This window comes from Thunnus thynnus, chromosome 6, assembly GCF_963924715.1.
Source record: "Thunnus thynnus chromosome 6, fThuThy2.1, whole genome shotgun sequence".
Classification (NCBI taxonomy): Eukaryota; Metazoa; Chordata; class Actinopteri; order Scombriformes; family Scombridae; genus Thunnus; species Thunnus thynnus.
The window spans coordinates 15,973,021-15,992,972 of NC_089522.1; the positions used below are offsets into that span (position 1 = coordinate 15,973,021).

A 19,952-nucleotide genomic window follows, 5' to 3' on the forward strand; every position below is an offset into this window, starting at 1 on the left:
AGAGCTGTACAGTTCTTGATTATCTTCAGTGGGGTGAATTAATTCTGGGTAAATAAAGACTCCTTTCAAACACAGATACACAGACGAATGAGCAAACTAAAAAGACAAAAACAAACAAAAACCTTTACTCAGTAAAACTAAAATACATGATCATTCTGTTAACATTTCAGTAATTTTAATGGCAACTATCCAGAACAACACATGATGAATATAAAAGCAGGATAAATTTGAACTGCTACACCAAAATTTTAAGTTAACAAAAGTCAGGAATGCAAAGGTCAGCATTTTGGAATATTTTCTTTTAAGACTCAGGGGAATATTTTATAGTGAGAAAGGATATTATTCAGTGTCAAACTGGTGAAATGAGGTGCTTCAGTTTTAGGTCAGAACATTTTCCAGAAGTAGACAAGAACTTATTATATATTATAACTTATAACTTTATTAACATAAACAATGTCAGATGATATTTCATGTGTGTGTGATTCTTTTCAAAGCAGCTTGGAGAGACTTTTTCAGGAAGGTCTCATTTAACATCAGGCAGGCAGACAGGGAGTGTTTGTGTGCAGCTGTCACCTGGAAAAACAGATCAATACATAAGCAGAATGATTAAAAATAACATTTCAATAACAAGCCATTATGCTTGATATGAATTTAAAAAACTTACATGACTGCTATATTTGGTGAGGACTGTTAGCATCATTTTTGCAAACTTGACAGATTTTGTGAATTGAGGACTCTGGTTAACAAGCTGTTCAGTGAACTGTGTGAACAGTTCTTCATTCAAGTCAGGCTGAGAAATAAAACAAACAGGCAACTCAGTGACGTTTGATATTATGACTACATGGTCTTGCAGCACTTTTCCCATGAATAAACATGGCCTCTCCTTACCTTGGAGTCTAGCAAGCTGTGGATAATGGAGAGCACTGCCTCGCTCCACGTGATTTTGAATGTCATCCTGGAAGAAAAAAAACAGCATCAACAATCAAACAATAACCATATGAGTTCATTATTATTTTGTGCTTATCTGACTTATTACAGTAGTTACAAATAAATAGAGAATAAACATGCTTTATCTTACTGGAGCACCAGTAGTCTGTAGTGGGAATCCAGGCAGCCTTCAATTAATCTGTTCAGCAGCTCAGCCTGCGTGTTCCCTGAAAACAAAATAACAGAGTTCAAAATAGAGGATCAGTTCATGTTTGGGCCAAGAGATAAATAACAAGGTCCTGGCTCAGCCCTCCATAACATCAAAGCATCTGTTGTGTTTGTCTGGACTTGAACCAGGACATTGAATCCATGCCAGGCGCAGGACTGTCCTGCTCTGTAACTCTGCTACCCACCACAGCACAAGCATCTCTGACTCAATGCTTGTAATGTAAGTTAATAAATTATTACTGTTCTCAGTGATGGCTCCACTTTTTCCCTACCTATGTCCTTCTCCTCTAGAACTGGTCCGATCAGAGCGTGGCACATTGGTCTGGTGTAGCGGCTACAGAATGATGTCACTGTGGTGACCAGACATCTGGAGGCTGGCTCTGACAGGGACAGGACCTGTAGTACATGTAGCAACAGGATATACTGTCAGCATCAAACTGCAACACATTTCTTCGCATTTAGAGCTGCAACGATTAGTTGATTAATCGATTAGTTGTCAACTATTAAATTAGTCACCAACTATTTTCATAATTGTTTGGTGTCAATTTTAGAAAAAAATGTCCAAATTCTCCGATTCCAACTTCTCAAATGTGAATATTTTCTTGTTTCTTTAGTCGTCTATGACAGCAAACTGAATTTCTTTAGGTTGTGAACTGTTGGTCGGGACAAAACAAGACATTTGAGGACGCCATCTTGGACTTTGAAAACATTTTTTTCACCATTTTCTGGCATTTTATAGACTTAACAACAATCAACTGATTAATGAAAATATTCGTTAGCTGCAGCCGTATCTGCGTTGTCAGTGATGTACCTTCTGTAGCAGGAGGCTCTTGATGATTGTCGCTGCCGTACTGTAGCTGAGGTCAGGAGAGAGAGCCAGAACGCTGCTGCACAGTTTAGGCAAAGTCTGCTCCGGTAAATCAGGCAAACTCAGCATGTTACATAACACCTCCACCTTAACAGGAGACACAAAGATGTGGGATTAGTCCTTTCACAGTGCCTCAGCGAGCAAATGAACAGTATGAGTGGTTTAGAAAAGATTCCTGACTTGTGTTGTGTTGCAGTGCATTCAAAGATGTTTCTAACAATGTTGGTTCTCCATGTACATCAATGAGGTGGACAAAACCACCTTTAAATATAATGCACTGAACATATACATGTTATATATACAAGTATGAATCAAAGGGTAAAACATTGTAAAAATGTCAACTATGGGATCCAAGGACATACTTGAGTGGGGTCACAGTCATTCAGCACTTTGAACACATCCATGGAGTTCTGGTCCCACTGTAAACAGACCATAACAGTTACAGTATTACCAAATGTGACTGAAAAGTCTGTACCAGATACAACAAAAAGAACACATTTCTGTTTTACCTCAGTCTGACTTTCCAGTAATTCCTTTATTTGAAGAACAGAAACCTGAGGAAACATAAAAATAGACCAATACTGTTAGTTTAAGTGGAAGTAGTATGAACAGTGTGTAAAATTACTATCAGAAGGGAATTAATTCATTTTGTCCCTTTATGGAAAGAAAGCAAACTGGTAAAATTGTGAAAATATTTGGTTTTGAGTTTCTTTACCTTTATATGTTCAGGGAGGGCATCACATGGTGCTGGTTGCAGTTCTTTAGCAGGTGCCTCTGCTGCAGCATCATCCTCTAATCCTTTTAATATCTCATCTGTGCTCTGTTCTTCTCCATCGACAGGCTCACTGCCACAGACATCCATCTTTATCCGTTTACTCTGCTGTCCTGTTTCCTCACCATCTGAATCCAGAGTGACAAAGCTGCTTTTCCTTTTCCTTTGTGTCCCCAGTTCTGATAAACTAGATGCACTCTGAGATTCAGGTTGTACTGTTTGAGAGCTGAAGCACCTGGCCCACCCGCCGGTCTCACTAAAACCAGCGAAGCGCTGTGACAGCTCTCTGAGTCTGTGGCTGCACAGTGGAGTGAACAGAGGCTCCTCAATGTGGGCCTTCAGATTTCTCTCCAGCTGTCTAACCAGAGCGGTGATCCAGGGGCTCGGATGAGGGTCCTGGCTGAGGCATTCGAGCACACGGAGCACAGTAGTCTGAGGAAGAACTGAGTGGACCAGATACATGAAGGACAGCAGGTTTTGTTTGAATAATGCTGGAAACAGGCACACCAAGGGTTTACTAGAATAGATGAGGAAGAAAACATGGGAGTGAGGCATAAGCACGGATATGTGTGACATAATATTGTAGATGTCAACAGTTAGGAAAGCACTTACGTAGAGCTGCAACAATTAGTCGATTTATCAATTGGTCAAATGAAAGAAAATTAATCACCAACTATTTTGATAATCTATTAATCATTTGAATAATTTTTTAAGCAGAAATTGATGGTTTTGAGTTCTGTGCTCAAAACCATCTAACTAACTTTCCTTTGAATACTTTGAATACAAAGAATCCTTGGCAGCAACTAAGTTAGAGTAATTTTTAATAGGTTTGTGGCCATCAGCAAAACTGTATTTGTACACATAATTTTGAGATATAACTGTGAAAGAGAAATGCTACCTTTACACGCGGTTTCTATAGCAACATAAATGTTAAAGCTGTTATGTTGCTAGGGTAACGTCACTATCCCTGATGAAAATCACCGTTGTCCCCTCTCCAGCGACATGTACCACCAAGTTACCGGCTTGTCACGGACCCTAACGCCGTAAACTTCTTACTTACACAGATAGAGGCTGGGCATCAGTCTGTGGGCAGGTTATTTCGTCCCGGCACAGTGTTTCCATCAGGTTAGACAGGGACACTCCGGGGTTTGCCCGCTGCTGCCTGTGGAAGACACCCAGCGCTCTGTGGACACCGGAGGCTCCGGACAGCAGCGACCGGACCAGCAGCCTCGACTGTCCATCGAACCGATTCACAAACATACCGGCGTCCATTCCCGGCTGACTGAACTGCTGCTACCCATGGATGTATTAAAAAGATACCCGCCAATGTTTGTTACGTTTCTTCTTCGTGAGTGTAATTTCACTGAATCTGTACTTCACACATCCACCTAGTGGTGAAAGTCAGCTGTAGCAGTGTCAATGAAAAGCACAACACACACCTTTTCAGTGAGAAGCAATGTTTTATTTTCTGTGTACGAGTACAACTTGTTTTAAAAGAAATAAAAAACGTTTTCTGTGCATGTCAACAGGAAAAGGGTGTCATGACTATCACTTAGGGCAGGCATCTTCAGTAGTGGACATCAGCAGGAAGGGGTACAGTACACTTTTTTTTTTTAATCTTCAGACAATTAAAAATACCATCCACACAACACTTTAAAATATCAAAATGGTGCAAATTGCTACTACACAAGAAGTTCAGCAGTAAACAGGGGAAAGGTTACGGGGAAATTACCAATCTGCAACATGTTTGAAGCACTGTGGATGTGGGAAATACACCCCAACAAGACCACCACAGATTAAGTACAAGATAATTAGGAGGTAGAAATTGAAGGTTTGTCATATCAGGGGTTCTTAATCTAGAGCAGGGCCAACAAACCATGTGCTGTGGAGAGCCAAGTGTACGTGTTCTCATTTCCAACGAGCAGGTGATTTCACAGATTAGTTGCTCTCTGGTTGAAGGAGTGCTGTTAGTAAAATTACCTGCTGTCGTCTGACTAATGAACACCTCACACTGGGCCCTCCACGGCGCATGGTTGATATCCCTGATCTTGAGCACGGCTACTCAAAAAAAAGTTGTTTCAATACTGATCCGAGGAGGACAGGCACATCAAATCAAAGCCACGTGTTCTTCTGGGGCTGATGATTTTAATGAAACGCCCCTTAAAGAGGTTTCAGGCCCTGCCAAAAAGAATGAAAAAGCTTAGAAATCGTACTCCTCAGTGAGGTAAAAAGGAAAGTCAAAGTCATCGTCGTTGTCGTCATCGTCCCCACTGCTGAGAAGGGTCATGGCTATGAAAAAATTGAGCAGATCTACACCATCGTCGTCATCTTCATCTTCTGGAACATACTATTGAGCAAGAGACAGATGTAAGGGGAAAAAAAAAAATATATACATACAAACGCATTATCTCACAAATATGGCGTTGAGAACTTATGGCAATACTCACAGGAAATGACCTGTAACGTGCGGTTTTATCATGCCGGTAAAGGCACTCCGTTTTGAAGGGACAGCATCCGTATCGTGTATAGTAACTGCAGCTTTTCTTACTAGATTCATAAAGAGATGAGACAGAACAGGAGAGGGTGTTTAGTTATGTGCGTGCATTTCTCAAACCAATCACAAGAATTCAGCATTAACTGGTAAACGGGATGCATTTATATGGTGCATTTCTAGTCTTCCGACCACTCACAGCACTTTACACTACATGCTGACATTCACACTCAATCACTCATACACTGATGGCAGAGGCTGCCGTGCAATGTGCCAACCTGCTCATCGGGAGGTCTAATGCTCAATCTTATTCACGCACGGCACAGCCTTCGGGAGCAATTTGGGGCTCAGTATCTTGCCCAAAGGACACTGTCCTGACATGTGGACTGGAAGCCGGGGATCAAACTGCTGATCTTCTGATTAGTGGGAAACCTGCTTTACCTCCTGAGCCACAGCTGCCTCCGACTTGAGATTCATGGAATTTTGCATTTAACAGACACAAAGTTCTGAGTTTGCAATCCTTTGACATGTATCCAGTACATATTACAGCCAAACATATACATCAATGACTTCAACATTGTATATGTTGCCCCTGAAGAATCTATGATTTTGATGGCAGATGTGTTGTACAGAAACTCTGAAAACATATTTTAATGCCTTTGAGGTTTTAAAAATTGCAAGTTGAATATAACCCTAAAGCATATCAGGCAAAAGAATCACTCCTACCATTTCAAGCACAAGAGTTAAATATCAGTAAACATGCAAGAGGTGGAAGAGCAAGAGCTGAGAAGCTGCAGTGACGTCTTTCTACGATGAAAAAAAAAAAAAAAAAAAAACGAATGACTGAAGCCTGGAGATGGTAACTATCCAGCAAGGTATGCACTAGTGTGGACATTAAAGATTTTTAAAAAGCTCAGCCCTGTAAAACCTTAAATTCAGGATTTGTCAGTTGGTGTTTGTAAGCACATAGCATTCAAAGTTGACCCCTCCTCCCCCGCTCAGAGGAAGCGAGACAGAGAGAGTGCAGCCATGGTCGAGTGAGATAGAGAGTGAATGAAGAGAGCGAGCAGCGCTGGCAAGAACAAAGCCGTGAATCAGATAAATAAAAATGCTATTTTCTGATAGTTTCACAGCAGTTGCGTTCTAAAGCACAAATAAACACACCCCACACACCTCCACACAACCCTGTGGGAAGGCGCCACATTGTTGGATTATGTGTGAATGCAGATTTTCATCCTGTCTGCTGTAGCCTCTCTGCTCTGCGTGTGTGAAGCTCTGCGTGTGTGTAGCTCAGTTCCACCCTCAGTCAAGCAGACACACAGACCTGCAGCTATTTATACATCCATGACACAGAGAGCAGAGAGACGGAGACAGTGACAAAACCTGGTCGCTATATGACAAGTCCTGACCTCACACCCTGCGTGCTGTTATTGGCTGGGGGCAACACACACACTGCCCAAAGGTTGACACCCAGAAACATCCCAAACTCAGCAAAAATAATGAGAAAAATACAGGCAGTGGGCAGAGTCTCTGTAGATAAATACACCGCCCCACACCTCTAGTGGGTCATAAGTGATGACTGAGTCTATACATTGTTTTTTTTTTTTTTAGGAAAATCCTGCCTAGATACTTTTACGCCCCCGCTGTAATGATTACTTCTGCTATCAAGACTGAATCTGACACCATACCTGAATTTCTCTTTGAAGGCAGCAATTAGGCTTTCTTTTGCTTGTCCTTCGACCCAGTACTTGTTAGGCACATAAAAGGCAGACCTCACTCGGCACTGTGGGCAGCTCCTGAGGAATAAACATTAAACAGTGATGCCAAGTCAGATTCTTTATGAGGTGAGGTCAGATGCTGTTTGAAATTTGATTACTGAAACCTACTTTATGGCATCCAGCCCGAGGTCTTTTGTTTTCCTCCAGGTCCTGATGCAGTGTAAACAGAAGGAGTGATTGCAGTTCGGCAAGATTCCAAAAATTTGATTTCTTGGGTCTGCCTTTTCATACACCTTGTCCATGCATATGCCACAGGTCACATTTTTACTCTGGAGGAAGGCCTCCATTTCCTCCACTTTCCCCTGAGAGGTAGAGGCTGCAGCAGCACCAACATCCTCCGTCTCTTTGGAAGAGGTCTCCTGGGCCCAAAAACTTTGCAATCAGCAAAAACCTCCTAAGTTCAATCTAGTTTAATCAACTATTATGCGCTGTAGAATCATCACACTTAAGATTAGCCAAATTAGATGCAAACCTGATAATTTCTTCCATCACATGCACCAGCATGAGCTGCTCCTGAGCTCTGGACCGACTCCCAAGAAGCAGCTAGATGAGAGTCAGTGTCTGCAAAAAAAAAAAAAAAAAAAAGGTAAGTTAAGTGAAATGAAATGAATGAAACACTGACCAAAGTCAGTTTCACCCATGAAAACATCCAGTACCTTGTGAATGGTCCTCCGCAATATCTGCTGCCAGGCGCCCGGTGTTGTGCTGAGGATTTGAGACATTAACCACAGAGTGACTGTGTTGCATGCTGCGCTCTCGCCTGGATGTCACATCAACCTGCATGAGACCAGGCACTGACCCTCTTCTGCCTGGTGGAGCAGTGGCCACCCTGGAAGAGGAAACTGAAGGCATTGAAGCTCTTCTGCCAGCAACAGCTGCATCACCTTCAGGCTGAAGGATATGGAGATACCTAGAAGTGGAAAATATTGAATGTGCTCAGGAAATGTGTATGCATGTCATCATCTTTTATTTTGTTGCAGACAACTGAGGGGGAAAAAAAAAAAAAAAAAAAAAAAGTGTAAATAACTTACCTGCAGCGATCACCATACCAGCATCCGCCTTTCTGATAGTATCTACATATTTGGGATGACGATATAACTGGCCATTCATGTCGATAATTACACCTTGGTCCCAATCTGCAAGAGCCATTTATGAACCGTCTGCAAGGTAAAAGGGTTCATTTCTATTATGTTGCATCAATTGTTAAGTTATACTGTATTATTATTTTAAGTCTTTTGGGGCAAGAACAGGTCAAGTCTCAAGTCTGTCAAAGCAAGTCCAAGTCAAGTTACAGGTCTTTATAAGCAAATTGCAGGATGCAAGTCTTTCAGGTCGATGAGGCCATTTAAATTTAAAAAAAAAAAAAGACAGCATTTGAACATTTCTTCAAAGACATTTTAGGGGTTTTTTTTGTAATACATAATTGCAGCCTGGTCCATACAATGCGCAGGCCCAATTAAATAATCAAAGAGTGAGGTCATGCAAGTACTCTTTTGTACTTACTAAATTTCAACTTTTAGGGTTTAAATGTGAAATCAGTACATTCATCAGTCAAGTCCAAGTCAAAGCTCAAGTCCTATTTCTTGTGACTTTTTCAAAAGTCTGACTTGGGTCAAAAGCTCGAGTCTCGAGTAAGTAGATACCCAAACTTCAGGAGGCAGCAACAAGAGTTGAACTAAGGGCTATAAAAACAAAACAAAACAAAACAAAAACACAAACAAACATGCATGTAGTGAAGTTCCCCCAGTAAACAGTCAGAAGAGTTCCTATAATGTGACCACGTATGTGGTATGACATCAAAGGACAGAACTAGCTGTTAGTGACCGTTTGAAAAACAACGGTAGCTTCTCTAGAAACACCATCACAGCCAGCCGGCCGTTATTACTCAAACAGCATAGAAACAATGTCAAAATTGTTAACTTCCCATATCGCCAAGTTAGAGTGATGTTTGGCTGTAAGTTATAAAGTCATAAATGCTAATTAACTGTTGTCACTTCTCCCACACAGACGAGGTTTCCTCAATAGCTTGTTTACGCGCTGTCGGAAATCCGTGCTGCAAAAAGTCACTAACTTGGCTAGCGTTAGCCACTTAGCTTAGTTAGCTGGGTCCAGATATGTTGAATGGGATAATTGAAGCTGACAGTTTGGCTAATATTTTCAGCTATTGTCCTTTCTAGATAGACCCAATTAATGACATGGCTCCCCACGTTGCCATCCTCTTTCTACAAAGGTAAAACATCCACTAAAGAGCAACTTTATATTATTTTAGTTACAACTAAAATCATCAAATCGCACTTTTTCGCCGTAACGTCCGCATTCGAACGCACCACAGCAGCATTTGAAAGTAGCACAAGCTATCGATAACATGAGTAATGTTTCTCTGTGTCAGACCTGCTACTTCCCTAAAGTTCCCGACACCTTCCCAAGTATGACTTAACTTACCTACAGATACCTCCACTACGGGCAGCTGAGAAGCGCTCCATTTCCGAGCCCATCCTCCTCCGTGTGTTTTGACCATGCCGCCAGTCACCCTCCATCCCTCTAGTTATCTAAATAGTTGACAGCCGTTCCCTTTCAGCAATTAACCTAGCAACGAACCAATAGAAGCGTGACGTTGACGTTTGTACGTTACGTATTCTAATTTATCCATAATTCCACTTATCTGAAGTTTAATTAATGATAGTGACATATCAAGGAGTACTTTAACAAGTAAATAAAACCTTGATGAACTGCAGACATGTGTATTAGAAACATATATCTGTCCCATATTAAAAAATTGAGAAAAATCAGTGTTAATATTTCTAATAAAGTTTATAAGCGAGATGTATCTTAACTAGAGCTGCAGATGGTTACATGTGACTATAAGGACGAAATTCTTTCAAGTCATTACACATTTTTTTGTGAACAAATATGTCAATCCATCACTTACACAGGCATAGAGGTAGCTTACATCAACTTTTTGGTGCACTTTCTCGTTTTTATCCACACCCCTTTACTTGCTTGGCACACACTGCACATTAGCCAATGATATCAAATTTGCAATTTGTACCAATAGCAGGAATTAAGGCAAAAAAAATGTCAAGAGATTAGATGAGACAGTGGAATATTGTCACAGATCATACATTAGAGGTAGATAGGGATCAAGACAGAATAAGAGCACAAGAGGAGGATTTCCAGGAAGAAGCCTGGCCCGAAAGAAGGCCATAGTAAGGCTATTACAGTTGTGGGTCTCCTAACAAGACAAATCAGAATGTACACAAAAAAAGGCTAAGACTGTGGTAAAATCATGGGTGAGCACAGAAAAGACTTATTTTTTATCAGATTCTAGATGTTGAACTCTAATCATCTCCCAATAATGATATCATGGTATGCTGGTTTTAGGTAGAAACCTGCTAAGGCGTGAAAATCCAAATTCCTCATCAAGGAAAAGTTTGTCGTTAGGCTTGACGATATATTTGGTACAACCTAAACTAAATAGGCAGGCATGTAATAAGAAAGAAAACATATACTTAATACATAAAACACGGTGATAATTCATGTTTTGCCCTTACAAATATGATCAACAATTACAAATAATTAGTGACATAATTACAAAGAGTAAACTAAGAAAAAACCTTAAAATGGCAAGTTCATGATCATTTGCATGTCAAAAGAAGAAGAAGAAGAAGAAGAAAAAAAAAAGGAAAAACATGCTGTCCCTTGTACTTCAGTGGGTCAGGTGTTTATAGTGTCAGCTTCAGAAACAAAATCTGTGCAGCATAGTCCATTAGTTACCACTCAGGTAGATGGCTTTAAGACAAAACCTATATAACTTGGATCTCCACATTTATTGACAAATGGAAATGGTATTGCACAGACAGCTGCATTGAGAGAGAGCTCTACACTGCTGGAGCCAGCCCAGTTTGTGTTCTATAAACCAAATGGCAAAGATAGAGGTCACTGATGATGATGATGATGATGATGATGATGATGATAATGATTATAATAATGATGTAAACAAAAACCAATTTGTGCATCTTCAACTTTACCAAAAGTCTGAGAACAATCACTCTACCAAAGACATTGGCAAATTTTAAGAAATTCTTGTACAGTACAAACTGACGGCTCTTTTTCTGTTTGAACTATGCCATTGGTGTTAAGAACATGAAATGCTTTCCCTTTACAGCAAAACACAGAGCCGAGGCGAGTGAGGAGAAGCTCTCTCTAGACGCTGCTCTGGGGTCAGCTTTGCTATTAGGATGAAATCGGAGCAGCCTCGGTAAGAAAACAGATCATTCTCACTGTTAGGTGACCGTTGTGGGAAACTAGGACTTACAGCAAATGATTCCAGATGCTCATCATACACACACACACACAGACACACATTGCTGTGCTGAAGGTAATGCTGACGTTGAGAAGACTTTGCTGATTGTGTTAGCCCTACAATGTGACTTTGCTTCATCTGCACATGTTAAAAATCCATGCCCGTACGTGGAACAGTGCTTGTACTGAATGCAGTGTATTATTAGAAACGTATATTCAGTCTGTAACAGTATTGCTAGAAGCAGTCTGTGCTGGAGACTACTAATACATGTCTTTGTAGATCTCCTGTAGTAGAGGGTGGAGCGAGGTCTCCGACTCAGTCTTTTTGATCTTTTGGACAAGCTGAGCGTTCTCAGTAACCAGCTGACGGAGGTCAGCCATCTTCTGCAGCAGCTTGGGGAAGAGGTAGACAGAGTCAGAGTGGTTTGCTTGGAGGTGGAGGTCCAGCGCCTGGAGGATGCTGTCTTGACTCTGCTCCACCTGCTTCACGTTCATTAGCCCAGGACGATCTGAGAGAACGAGAAGGCACCACGGGACGGGTTATTATCAGTCATAGTTTACACTGAGCAAAGATAACATCTAGCAAAAAAACCAAAAAACCATTCAGTCTCACCTCCACAGAGAATAATGGCAGCAACAAACAGGGCCAGGTCACTGTCATCCAGCTCCAGAGCGTTGAACTTGACAGCAAACTCAAACTTGGGCTCCATGATCTCACTGAAAGGCTTTCTTAAGCTACGCAGGAACTCCCTGGTCACAAAGCCTTTACCATTGGCCACCAAAAGTCCATCTTTGTTCATGAGAGAGGGCAGCATGGCAAAAATAGCCTCATGCACGCCGTACTTCAGCAAAGTCACCTGCAGGAAGCAAACAAGACAGTTGTACACAAGTTATTTCCTACATAGACATATACAAATTATCTCACCATGCAGCACACAGAGGAGACAGTGACTAACCTGGTCATTAAGGAAGAGGTCCACAAACCCTGGAATGCACTTGGCGAACTCGGTGAGCTCTCGCACAGTCTCCACCGTAGTGCACTGGCAGCGGTAGAACACATGGACCCCAATCTCCTTGGTCAGGGGTGCACCTGGAAGTAACTGGCTCCATACCAAACCACTTTCTGCCTTCCAGAGTGTGTCTACATCGTAGATCACAAAGGGCTAAACGGATGACAAGAATCCAACTGACACTTTAAAGACTAGAATATACGTGGTATGACATTTTTGAGGGGTAAGGTATTGAGTGCTAGATTAAAACTCTGCACTTTGTGGTTCACTTGCATCTTTTCAAGTCAGACTGTACAATATGCTTTAATTTCTAAACATTTCAAGGGTCAGACAACAGATGTAACGACATATTATGTATTCATGTATCTGTAAAACCAGGCAGTCAAGCTCAGGTGAGCTGTCCTAAAACTGGAACATACCGAGGTGCTGCTGGTTTTGCCCGTCAGGATGCTGCGAGCCCTCTTCTTGGTCATGCTGAGGTTCTTCTGGTAGGCTGTGTTGACTTGTTTGGCCAAGGTCTTCAGGTCTGAACCACCTGGTTTACCGTGGTTCAGCTCCTCTGCAAGCAACCCTGCCACCAGCTTCTTCCGCTCCGCCTCAGGCATACGTCCGTATCGGATCGCTGAGCAAACACATACATGCTGGTTTTTTATTTTGAGTGGTTATTCCAAGAGTGAATCACTTTGTCAGTACCACAGTTGGGTTCTGATACCTGGTTTTGTTTTTAGAGCAAATTCCGAGTTAGAAAAATACCCAAAAGTTAATCAAATGCTTGCACTGAAATACCCATCACCTCAGTGAACCTGAAGAACTGAGAAATTACAAGTGACTGTGCGCTCTGCTTGAAAATTAATTTTTCTTTACCCCCCAACACCACATTATGGATAAAAGTTCCAAAGGAGATTAGAAAGGATTTGAAATAAATGAGTAGTTTTTCTTTTTATTCACGTCAGATTCAATAAAATTTCATCCCCCCTTGTCAGTAAAATACCTTTTCATTCAAGTCTTGGACTTGTAAAAAGAATTATTTTGCATGTTTACTGTTTTAAATTATTTACAAAGTTCATTTGCTAAAATATTTTCCCACTCACCATCATGGGACATTCCCAAAGACAGGCACTTCTGGAAGCGACAATATTGGCACTTGTTACGATTCTTCTTCTGAATCTTGCAGGAACGCTCACAGCGCTCATATTCCAGTTTCATCCGCACAGTTCGCCGGAAAAAGCCCTGAGTGAGAAACAACTGGTTCAGCGGCTTTGATAAACTGTTGCTAACAAACGATGTAATTTAAGGCAGCTATTCTGCTGTGTTACACAAATTGCATTACCTTGCAACCCTCGCAGGCATGAACACCATAGTGGAAGCCAGAGGCCTTGTCCCCGCAGACCTTACACTCCACGCTGATTCCAGACGCTGCGCTGTCTTCTCGGCCAAGACGCAGCTGCTCTGACAGCGAGGGAGACGAGGTATGGGACAGGTCTGCATAAAGAAATGCAAGAAGAGTAAGGTTCAGGAATTATCTATCATCTAAATACACATGTCCATTTTCCAGAAAGCGTGTGATGGGATGTTGAAATAAAAGTCTCACCTGTGTAGCTGGATGCTGCACTGCTGTTCTGCCTGCTGTGATCGTTTTCCTCCTGATCCTGACTCTCTTTCTCTCTTTTCTTCTGGTCCCCTTTCAGGCCTTTAGAGGCAGGCACTACCTCCTTCTCCTCCTTGTCCTCTTCATCCTCACTTTCCCTGGCTTTAAGGTCTTGCACGTCTGTTAGCTCTGACACACTTGTCCCCCCGCAACTGTCTGAACCTCCAGACTCTCCCTCCGGCACCGTCCACCTAACATCGGCCGTGTCCTGGGGGGACTTGGGCTCGCAGTAGCCGTTGACCCTGTCGTGCTGCTCTTTAGCAGTTTTCTGAAACCCTTCCATGGTTCCTGTTGAAGCTGACTCAGCGGCTCCCCTCTTGTCACGTTGCCGTCATAGCTCCACTAGTTAAGAATGAAATCATTTGTTTTAAATAAGCAATATTAAATTAACAATGTATACTTAATACACAGAGCAAGAATGAACACTAGATCACAGTTAACTGACCTCTAAAGCCCACATTTAATCTACTACCTCGCTATTAGACCATAAAATGCCCTCCTCAATGCTGGTTACCAGTCTCCAGCCATGCTGCATGTAAAGCTTGTCCGAGCATGTAGCAGGTTCAGGTCTTGATAGGCTTCTATCAACTGAAGTGTATTTATTTAGGTGTCCTGTTTATTTAAGAGCCCTTTCACATCTGCCTCACTTGGTCTGGACTTTTGGACTTTTCAGTTTGATCCAAACCAAAATTACAGGTGTGAAACCTCCCCTGGACCACACAGCCAAACCTTGGTCCAACGAAAAGAGGTGGTCTCGGTCCGGATCAAACTGCACCATGGTTCGGTTTGTTTCTAGTGTAAAAACTTTTTTTTTTAAATGGTTTGGACTTTCGGACCAATAACAGGAAGCTCAGGCAGGGTATCGTCAGAACTGGAAAAAGGAAAAATGAGCTCTGGTAGCACTTGGGGAGAGGAGGAGAACAAGTGTTTAATTGAAATATGGTCCAATGACGTTATAAAAAGTCAACTGGAAAAAACTCATAAAAATGCCGACACTTTCCAGGTATTTTCCGAGAGGATGAGAGAGGGAGGATATGAGAGGACAGGAGAGCGATGCTACCTGAAGATACAGTAATGCCATAATAATATTATCATAGAGAAACAAAATGATTTTTTCATTCATTTTGCTCCATTAATTCAAACAGGGATAGAAGGCTATCTGCAGAACTGACAACACACCAACGTCAGACGCACGCCCGTCCACAAACCAATAAATGTCAAGTATAAGGAGACGCAGCCCACGTAGGTGATGATGATTGGACATATCTACGTCATGCAAAGTTCTTCAGAGCGCGCGCATAATTGCAATGTGAAACCAAAACTAATCAGATCAAATATATACAGTGGAACAAAAACAGGAACCTTGGTTTGAACTTTCAGGTGTTGAAAGGCCCTGAGCGGCCACAGAATGTCCTTGATAGTAATAGGCTTATAACATGATTTACATACACTGTGTGTGTGGCCATGCATGGATTACCAAGCAGAACAGACAAGCAGGGTCCTCAGACCATTAAGAGCCCTCAACTCCCCACTTTTGAAGACAAACTTCCAACATCTTACTAATAAGGGTAGATGATTTGGATAAAACCCTTAGTCACAGTATATGTCATTTTATATCCTGATATCAATATGTATCATGTAAATTAATTGAAAAACTGTTAACTGATAAAAATAACTAGTCAGGAATGTCAGTTTTCGGCTAATACAGCAAATTTAATACCTGGCAGATCAAGGCACACACACATTGATTCAAAGCTCATATAAAATTGCAATATTGACATAAAGCAGTCCTGCTAATTGATTTTGAACAATGTCCAATCTGGCCTATTTGTAAACTCAGAGATGTTAAAGGGACAGTTACCACAGAATAAACAGTGCTGCTAATTCTCTGACGGTCAAGACATTTTTAGCATCTCAGGGAATACAGTACATTGCCTTTTTGCCTACTCTTTCTTCCTAATGTCCTATCAGAAGACGTGTCTAAAAGGCTAAAAATCCAAATTAAAAACCACAAGCCTGGACACAAATAAGGGCCCCAATCTCTATTAACATACTGGGCCCAAAGCACCAGATCCCTGAGGCGACCACAGTTTTCATTAATGAACATTTCAGTCTGTTCTCTGCTATCTTAAAAAGTAAACTTTGTCTCTTCTGCAGCTTGGAGACATCTGTATTATTGTTTGCCCCAGTTTCATGGTAGGGTGCACAGTGTACTTGGAGGGTGTTTTAAGGGGACAGGGTGCATGCACTGTGTACACACTGAGCAGTGTTGATCGTTGGTGGGGGCGGTGGGGAAGGTGGTGGTGGGGGCCTGGGGAGGGGGTTGGGGGAGTAGGCTTTGGGGATGGGGGTTACATTTTTGCCCCGCGGCCCCCTAGTGGATTAATCCGTCCGTGTGTGTGTAGCTGTGACCTGACACAGCCACAGTGTCTACTTATGTGAGATTAATAACCTGCTTACAGTGCATACTGCTATTAAATGACTACTAAAAGCGGTACAAAGTCTAAACTCTGTTTGTTTTCGTGACATTTCCGACAAAAACCCCGCCAGAGATGAGGAGTGTTAGGACTTGTCCAGCAGACAACCTGTCACACTGGTTCTCGGAAATATCTGCTAACGTTACTGTGAATTGTTTGAGTCAATGACAGGACTGTAACTGGATACAAGCATTAGAGAAAGGAAAGGACGACTAACTTATAGACACCATTAAACTTTTTTTTCCTTTTTTAAGCTGAAGTGGGAACAATATGAGACGTTAAACTGTCAGCAGGCCGCCGGAGAGAGTCGGCACGGCGAGCTAACTTAGCTAGTTAGCTACTAACCTTGAATGTTGACTACCACTAGCTGTTAGCGCGGCTGACCCACATTCCCGTGTGTGCCTTTAAATAACGTTAGCAGGCTCTTGCCAAGTTAGCTTACCTCTCCCAATAGTGCTGCTGGTCCAGGAGACTTTTTTTAACGCTACGAGAAATTGTGCACAGGCTGAAATAAACAGCAGTCCCCGAGTCCAGTCCAGGAGCGATCGGCTGCCGCTGACAAGTAGTTTGAAGTCACCAGCAGGAGCTGCTAACGTCAGACTGCTAACATAAACTTAGATTGATCCAGGCCTTCATGTAGCAGCCGAGCTGACACACCGCTGAGCTCAAGAGGCAAGAAAAACAGTTTGGACACTTTTGTTGGCTGCCATATCACATGCAGATAAGCATAGTCAACAGATAATCCCTCCCCGACTGTCTCCTTGTTGTTCCTAGCTTTGCTTTGCTTTGCTTTGCCTCTCTCTCTCTCTCTCTCTCTCTCTCTCTCTCTCGCTCTCGCTCTCTCTCTCTCTCTCTCTCTCTCTCGTCACATGCCAGGACACAGCCCCCCCCTCCTCACCCCCTCACCTCCCCGCCCCCCCACACACACAACAGCCTTCCGAGGATCACTAAAATATGCTGTTGTTTCTGTAATCTGTAACTGTGTGTAGATATATTTCTCTGTGGAGCTGTACTGATACTAAAAGGCTTTAGAGGACATCAGGAAATGTGGCATTGACCATGTCTGCAGGGATAGATAGATAGCCCACATGGGGTTTAAAGCCCTTTGACACAAATCTGTGCTTTTCAGTTATGTAAATAAAGTTAACCTGACTGCCTATACATACATACATACATACATACATACATATATTTATATATATATTAGAACAGTGGCCTATGCAGCGCCTGGCACCAGTCTAGCAGACACAGAAGTCAAATGCCTACTGCCTACAGATAATCTGGTGCTACAACAGCACCTTGATCTTCTGCACCAGTTCTCCCAGACCTGGGCCTAGACAGTGAATCTAACCAAGATTTTTTTTTAAATTTAAAAAGATATGCCAAAAAGACCCAGCTTCCAAAACTACAAATATAAATTCTTTCTAGATACCATTGCTCCAGATCAAAACTAGATAGATAGATAGATAGATAGATAGATAGATAGATAGATAGATAGATAGACAGACAGATAGATAGATAGATAGATAGAAACTTTATTGATCCCAAAGGAAATTTAAGCATCCAGTCACTCAATACAATAAATACACACAATAAAAGTTAGTAATACACAGTAAAAGTTAGCCTGTAACAATAAAAATTAGCTTGAAAATGTGACTGCACTATATTCATGAACCAAAGACACATACAGTAGATTAATAATTTCACACTGCAAAAAGAAAAAAGTGCAATGACCGTAAGTAAAGTGACTAAACTGTAAATAAAGTGACTGACAGTAAATAAAGTGACTGACAGTGCATGACGTGACTATGACATTAATCAGGGTGATTATCATAGTAAGCACAAACAGAGGAGCAGAGCATCAGGCCCAGAACTGAACATCTCCCCTCCCCCATTGGGAGGAGTTGAGGAGCCTGAAGGCTCTGGGAGACAAAGGGTCTCCTAAGTCTGTCTGTTGAGCAAATCTGTGACAGCAACCTGCCACTGAACCTACTCCTCTGCTTCTTCGTGGTTTAATTCAGTGTCACTGTCATTGTCCATGATAGACGTCAGTTTGCAGAGGGTCCTTCTCTCTACGACCGTCACCAGAGAGTCCAGCTCCATACCAACCACAGAGCCGACTCACTTGACCAGCTTGTCCAGCCACACAGTGTCTCTCTTCTTAATGCCGCCTCCCCAGAACACCACAGCGTAGAAGAGAAGACTGGCAGCCACGGACTGGTAAACATCTGCAGGAGTTTCTTACAGATGTTAAAGAACTCCAGCCTCCTCAGGAAATAGAGCCGGCTCTGCCCTTTCCTGTAAAGAATGTCTGTGTACTCTGACCAGTCGAGTTTGTCATCCAGCTTCAGCTCAAGATACTTACAGGTCCTGACCTCCTCCACATCAGCCCCCTCAATGGAGACTAGTTGCGAGAAGACCCAAGACCTACGAAAGTCCACCACCATCTCCTTGGTCTTGAATATATTCAACTGCAGCTGGTTTGGTTGGTACCATGTAACAAAGTGATCCACCAGACTCCTGTACTCCCGCTCCGGTCCACCTATAACTATAACTAACTAACTATACCTACCTCAACCTAAACATCAGTGCCACACGTAACTTCAACATAGCTGTGAACAACCTGAGAGACCCGGCAAGAAGGACTATATATGCCATCAAAAAGAACATCAAGTTGGACACCTCAATTCAAATCTGGCTTAAAATATTGGCATCCATTATAAAACATATTTCCCTCTATTGCTGCGAGGTCTTGGGTCCACTTGCCAACCAAGATTTTACAAAATGGGACAAACACCAAACTGAGACTCTGCACGCAGAATTCTGCAAATCCACTCTTCGCAGCCAACGGAAAACTAAAAAGATTCAATTCAATTCAAAAGAGAGCATTTAAATTTTATAATCATCTAAAAGAAAGTGACCCTGACACGCTCCGTAACAAAGCCCTCACCTGCAGAGAGACCCTAGAGATAAGCCCCCTCAGCCAGCTGGTTCTGGGACTCTGTCCACAAACACAAGCAGAGCCCCCAGACACAAACCTCACCAGACTAAACCAAATTATTAGAAAACAAGAGCAAAACTATTTGACACATTGGAAAAAAAGTAACTAAAAACCAGAGCAGACTGGATTTCTGTTTTGCCCTAAACAGAGAATACCCAGTATATTACCTGACCACTGTGACCGATCCAAAACTTAAACTAGTCCAGACTCTATGTTAGCAATCATTCTCTCTAGAGAAGACAGACTGCACACGACAGGAGGCGGAAGCCCAGCTGCACGTTTTAACCACTTGCCAACTGCACCAGGACATATATTACCCACAGATAACAACCACACAATCTAGGCGAAATACAGCCATGTGCAAACACAGCAGCAAGATTTGTGGGCTGTTGTGATCATAAAAGGGCGTCTAATGGAAAACAACCACCATGAAAACTGTCAGTCACCTGT

The 19,952-nt window shown here is 42.2% G+C and overlaps 3 protein-coding genes across 4 annotated transcripts; all 3 read right to left on the reverse strand.

The window, feature by feature from the left end:
* Positions 1 to 153: 153 nt before the first annotated feature.
* On the reverse strand, positions 154 to 4,156 carry fance (FA complementation group E). Its single transcript, XM_067592091.1, has 10 exons — positions 3,856 to 4,156; positions 2,739 to 3,312; positions 2,533 to 2,577; positions 2,386 to 2,442; positions 1,967 to 2,110; positions 1,428 to 1,551; positions 1,079 to 1,154; positions 889 to 955; positions 665 to 790; positions 154 to 573 (listed from the first exon to the last, which is right to left on the reverse strand). Exons 1-10 carry the CDS (start codon positions 4,065 to 4,067, stop codon positions 469 to 471), a joined length of 1,530 nt encoding a protein of 509 aa, XP_067448192.1. The 5' UTR covers positions 4,068 to 4,156; the 3' UTR covers positions 154 to 468.
* Positions 4,157 to 4,235: 79 nt separating this feature from the next.
* On the reverse strand, positions 4,236 to 9,661 carry mkrn4 (makorin, ring finger protein, 4). Of its 2 annotated transcripts, XM_067592092.1 has the most exons (8): positions 9,507 to 9,661; positions 8,096 to 8,224; positions 7,721 to 7,974; positions 7,537 to 7,625; positions 7,173 to 7,423; positions 6,975 to 7,082; positions 5,243 to 5,342; positions 4,236 to 5,142 (listed from the first exon to the last, which is right to left on the reverse strand). In XM_067592092.1, exons 1-8 carry the CDS (start codon positions 9,599 to 9,601, stop codon positions 4,996 to 4,998), a joined length of 1,173 nt encoding a protein of 390 aa, XP_067448193.1. In that variant the 5' UTR covers positions 9,602 to 9,661; the 3' UTR covers positions 4,236 to 4,995. The 2 variants fall into 2 exon arrangements, with proteins under 2 accessions (XP_067448193.1, XP_067448194.1); XM_067592093.1 differs by lacking the exons at positions 4,236 to 5,142; positions 5,243 to 5,342 and adding an exon at positions 5,709 to 5,751.
* Positions 9,662 to 9,856: 195 nt separating this feature from the next.
* ppardb (peroxisome proliferator-activated receptor delta b) lies at positions 9,857 to 17,327 on the reverse strand. Its single transcript, XM_067592090.1, has 8 exons — positions 16,944 to 17,327; positions 13,968 to 14,366; positions 13,707 to 13,858; positions 13,468 to 13,606; positions 12,796 to 12,998; positions 12,323 to 12,529; positions 11,980 to 12,223; positions 9,857 to 11,875 (listed from the first exon to the last, which is right to left on the reverse strand). The coding sequence occupies exons 2-8, from the start codon at positions 14,305 to 14,307 to the stop codon at positions 11,628 to 11,630; spliced, it is 1,533 nt and encodes a 510-aa protein (XP_067448191.1). The 5' UTR covers positions 14,308 to 14,366; positions 16,944 to 17,327; the 3' UTR covers positions 9,857 to 11,627.
* Positions 17,328 to 19,952: the final 2,625 nt, after the last annotated feature.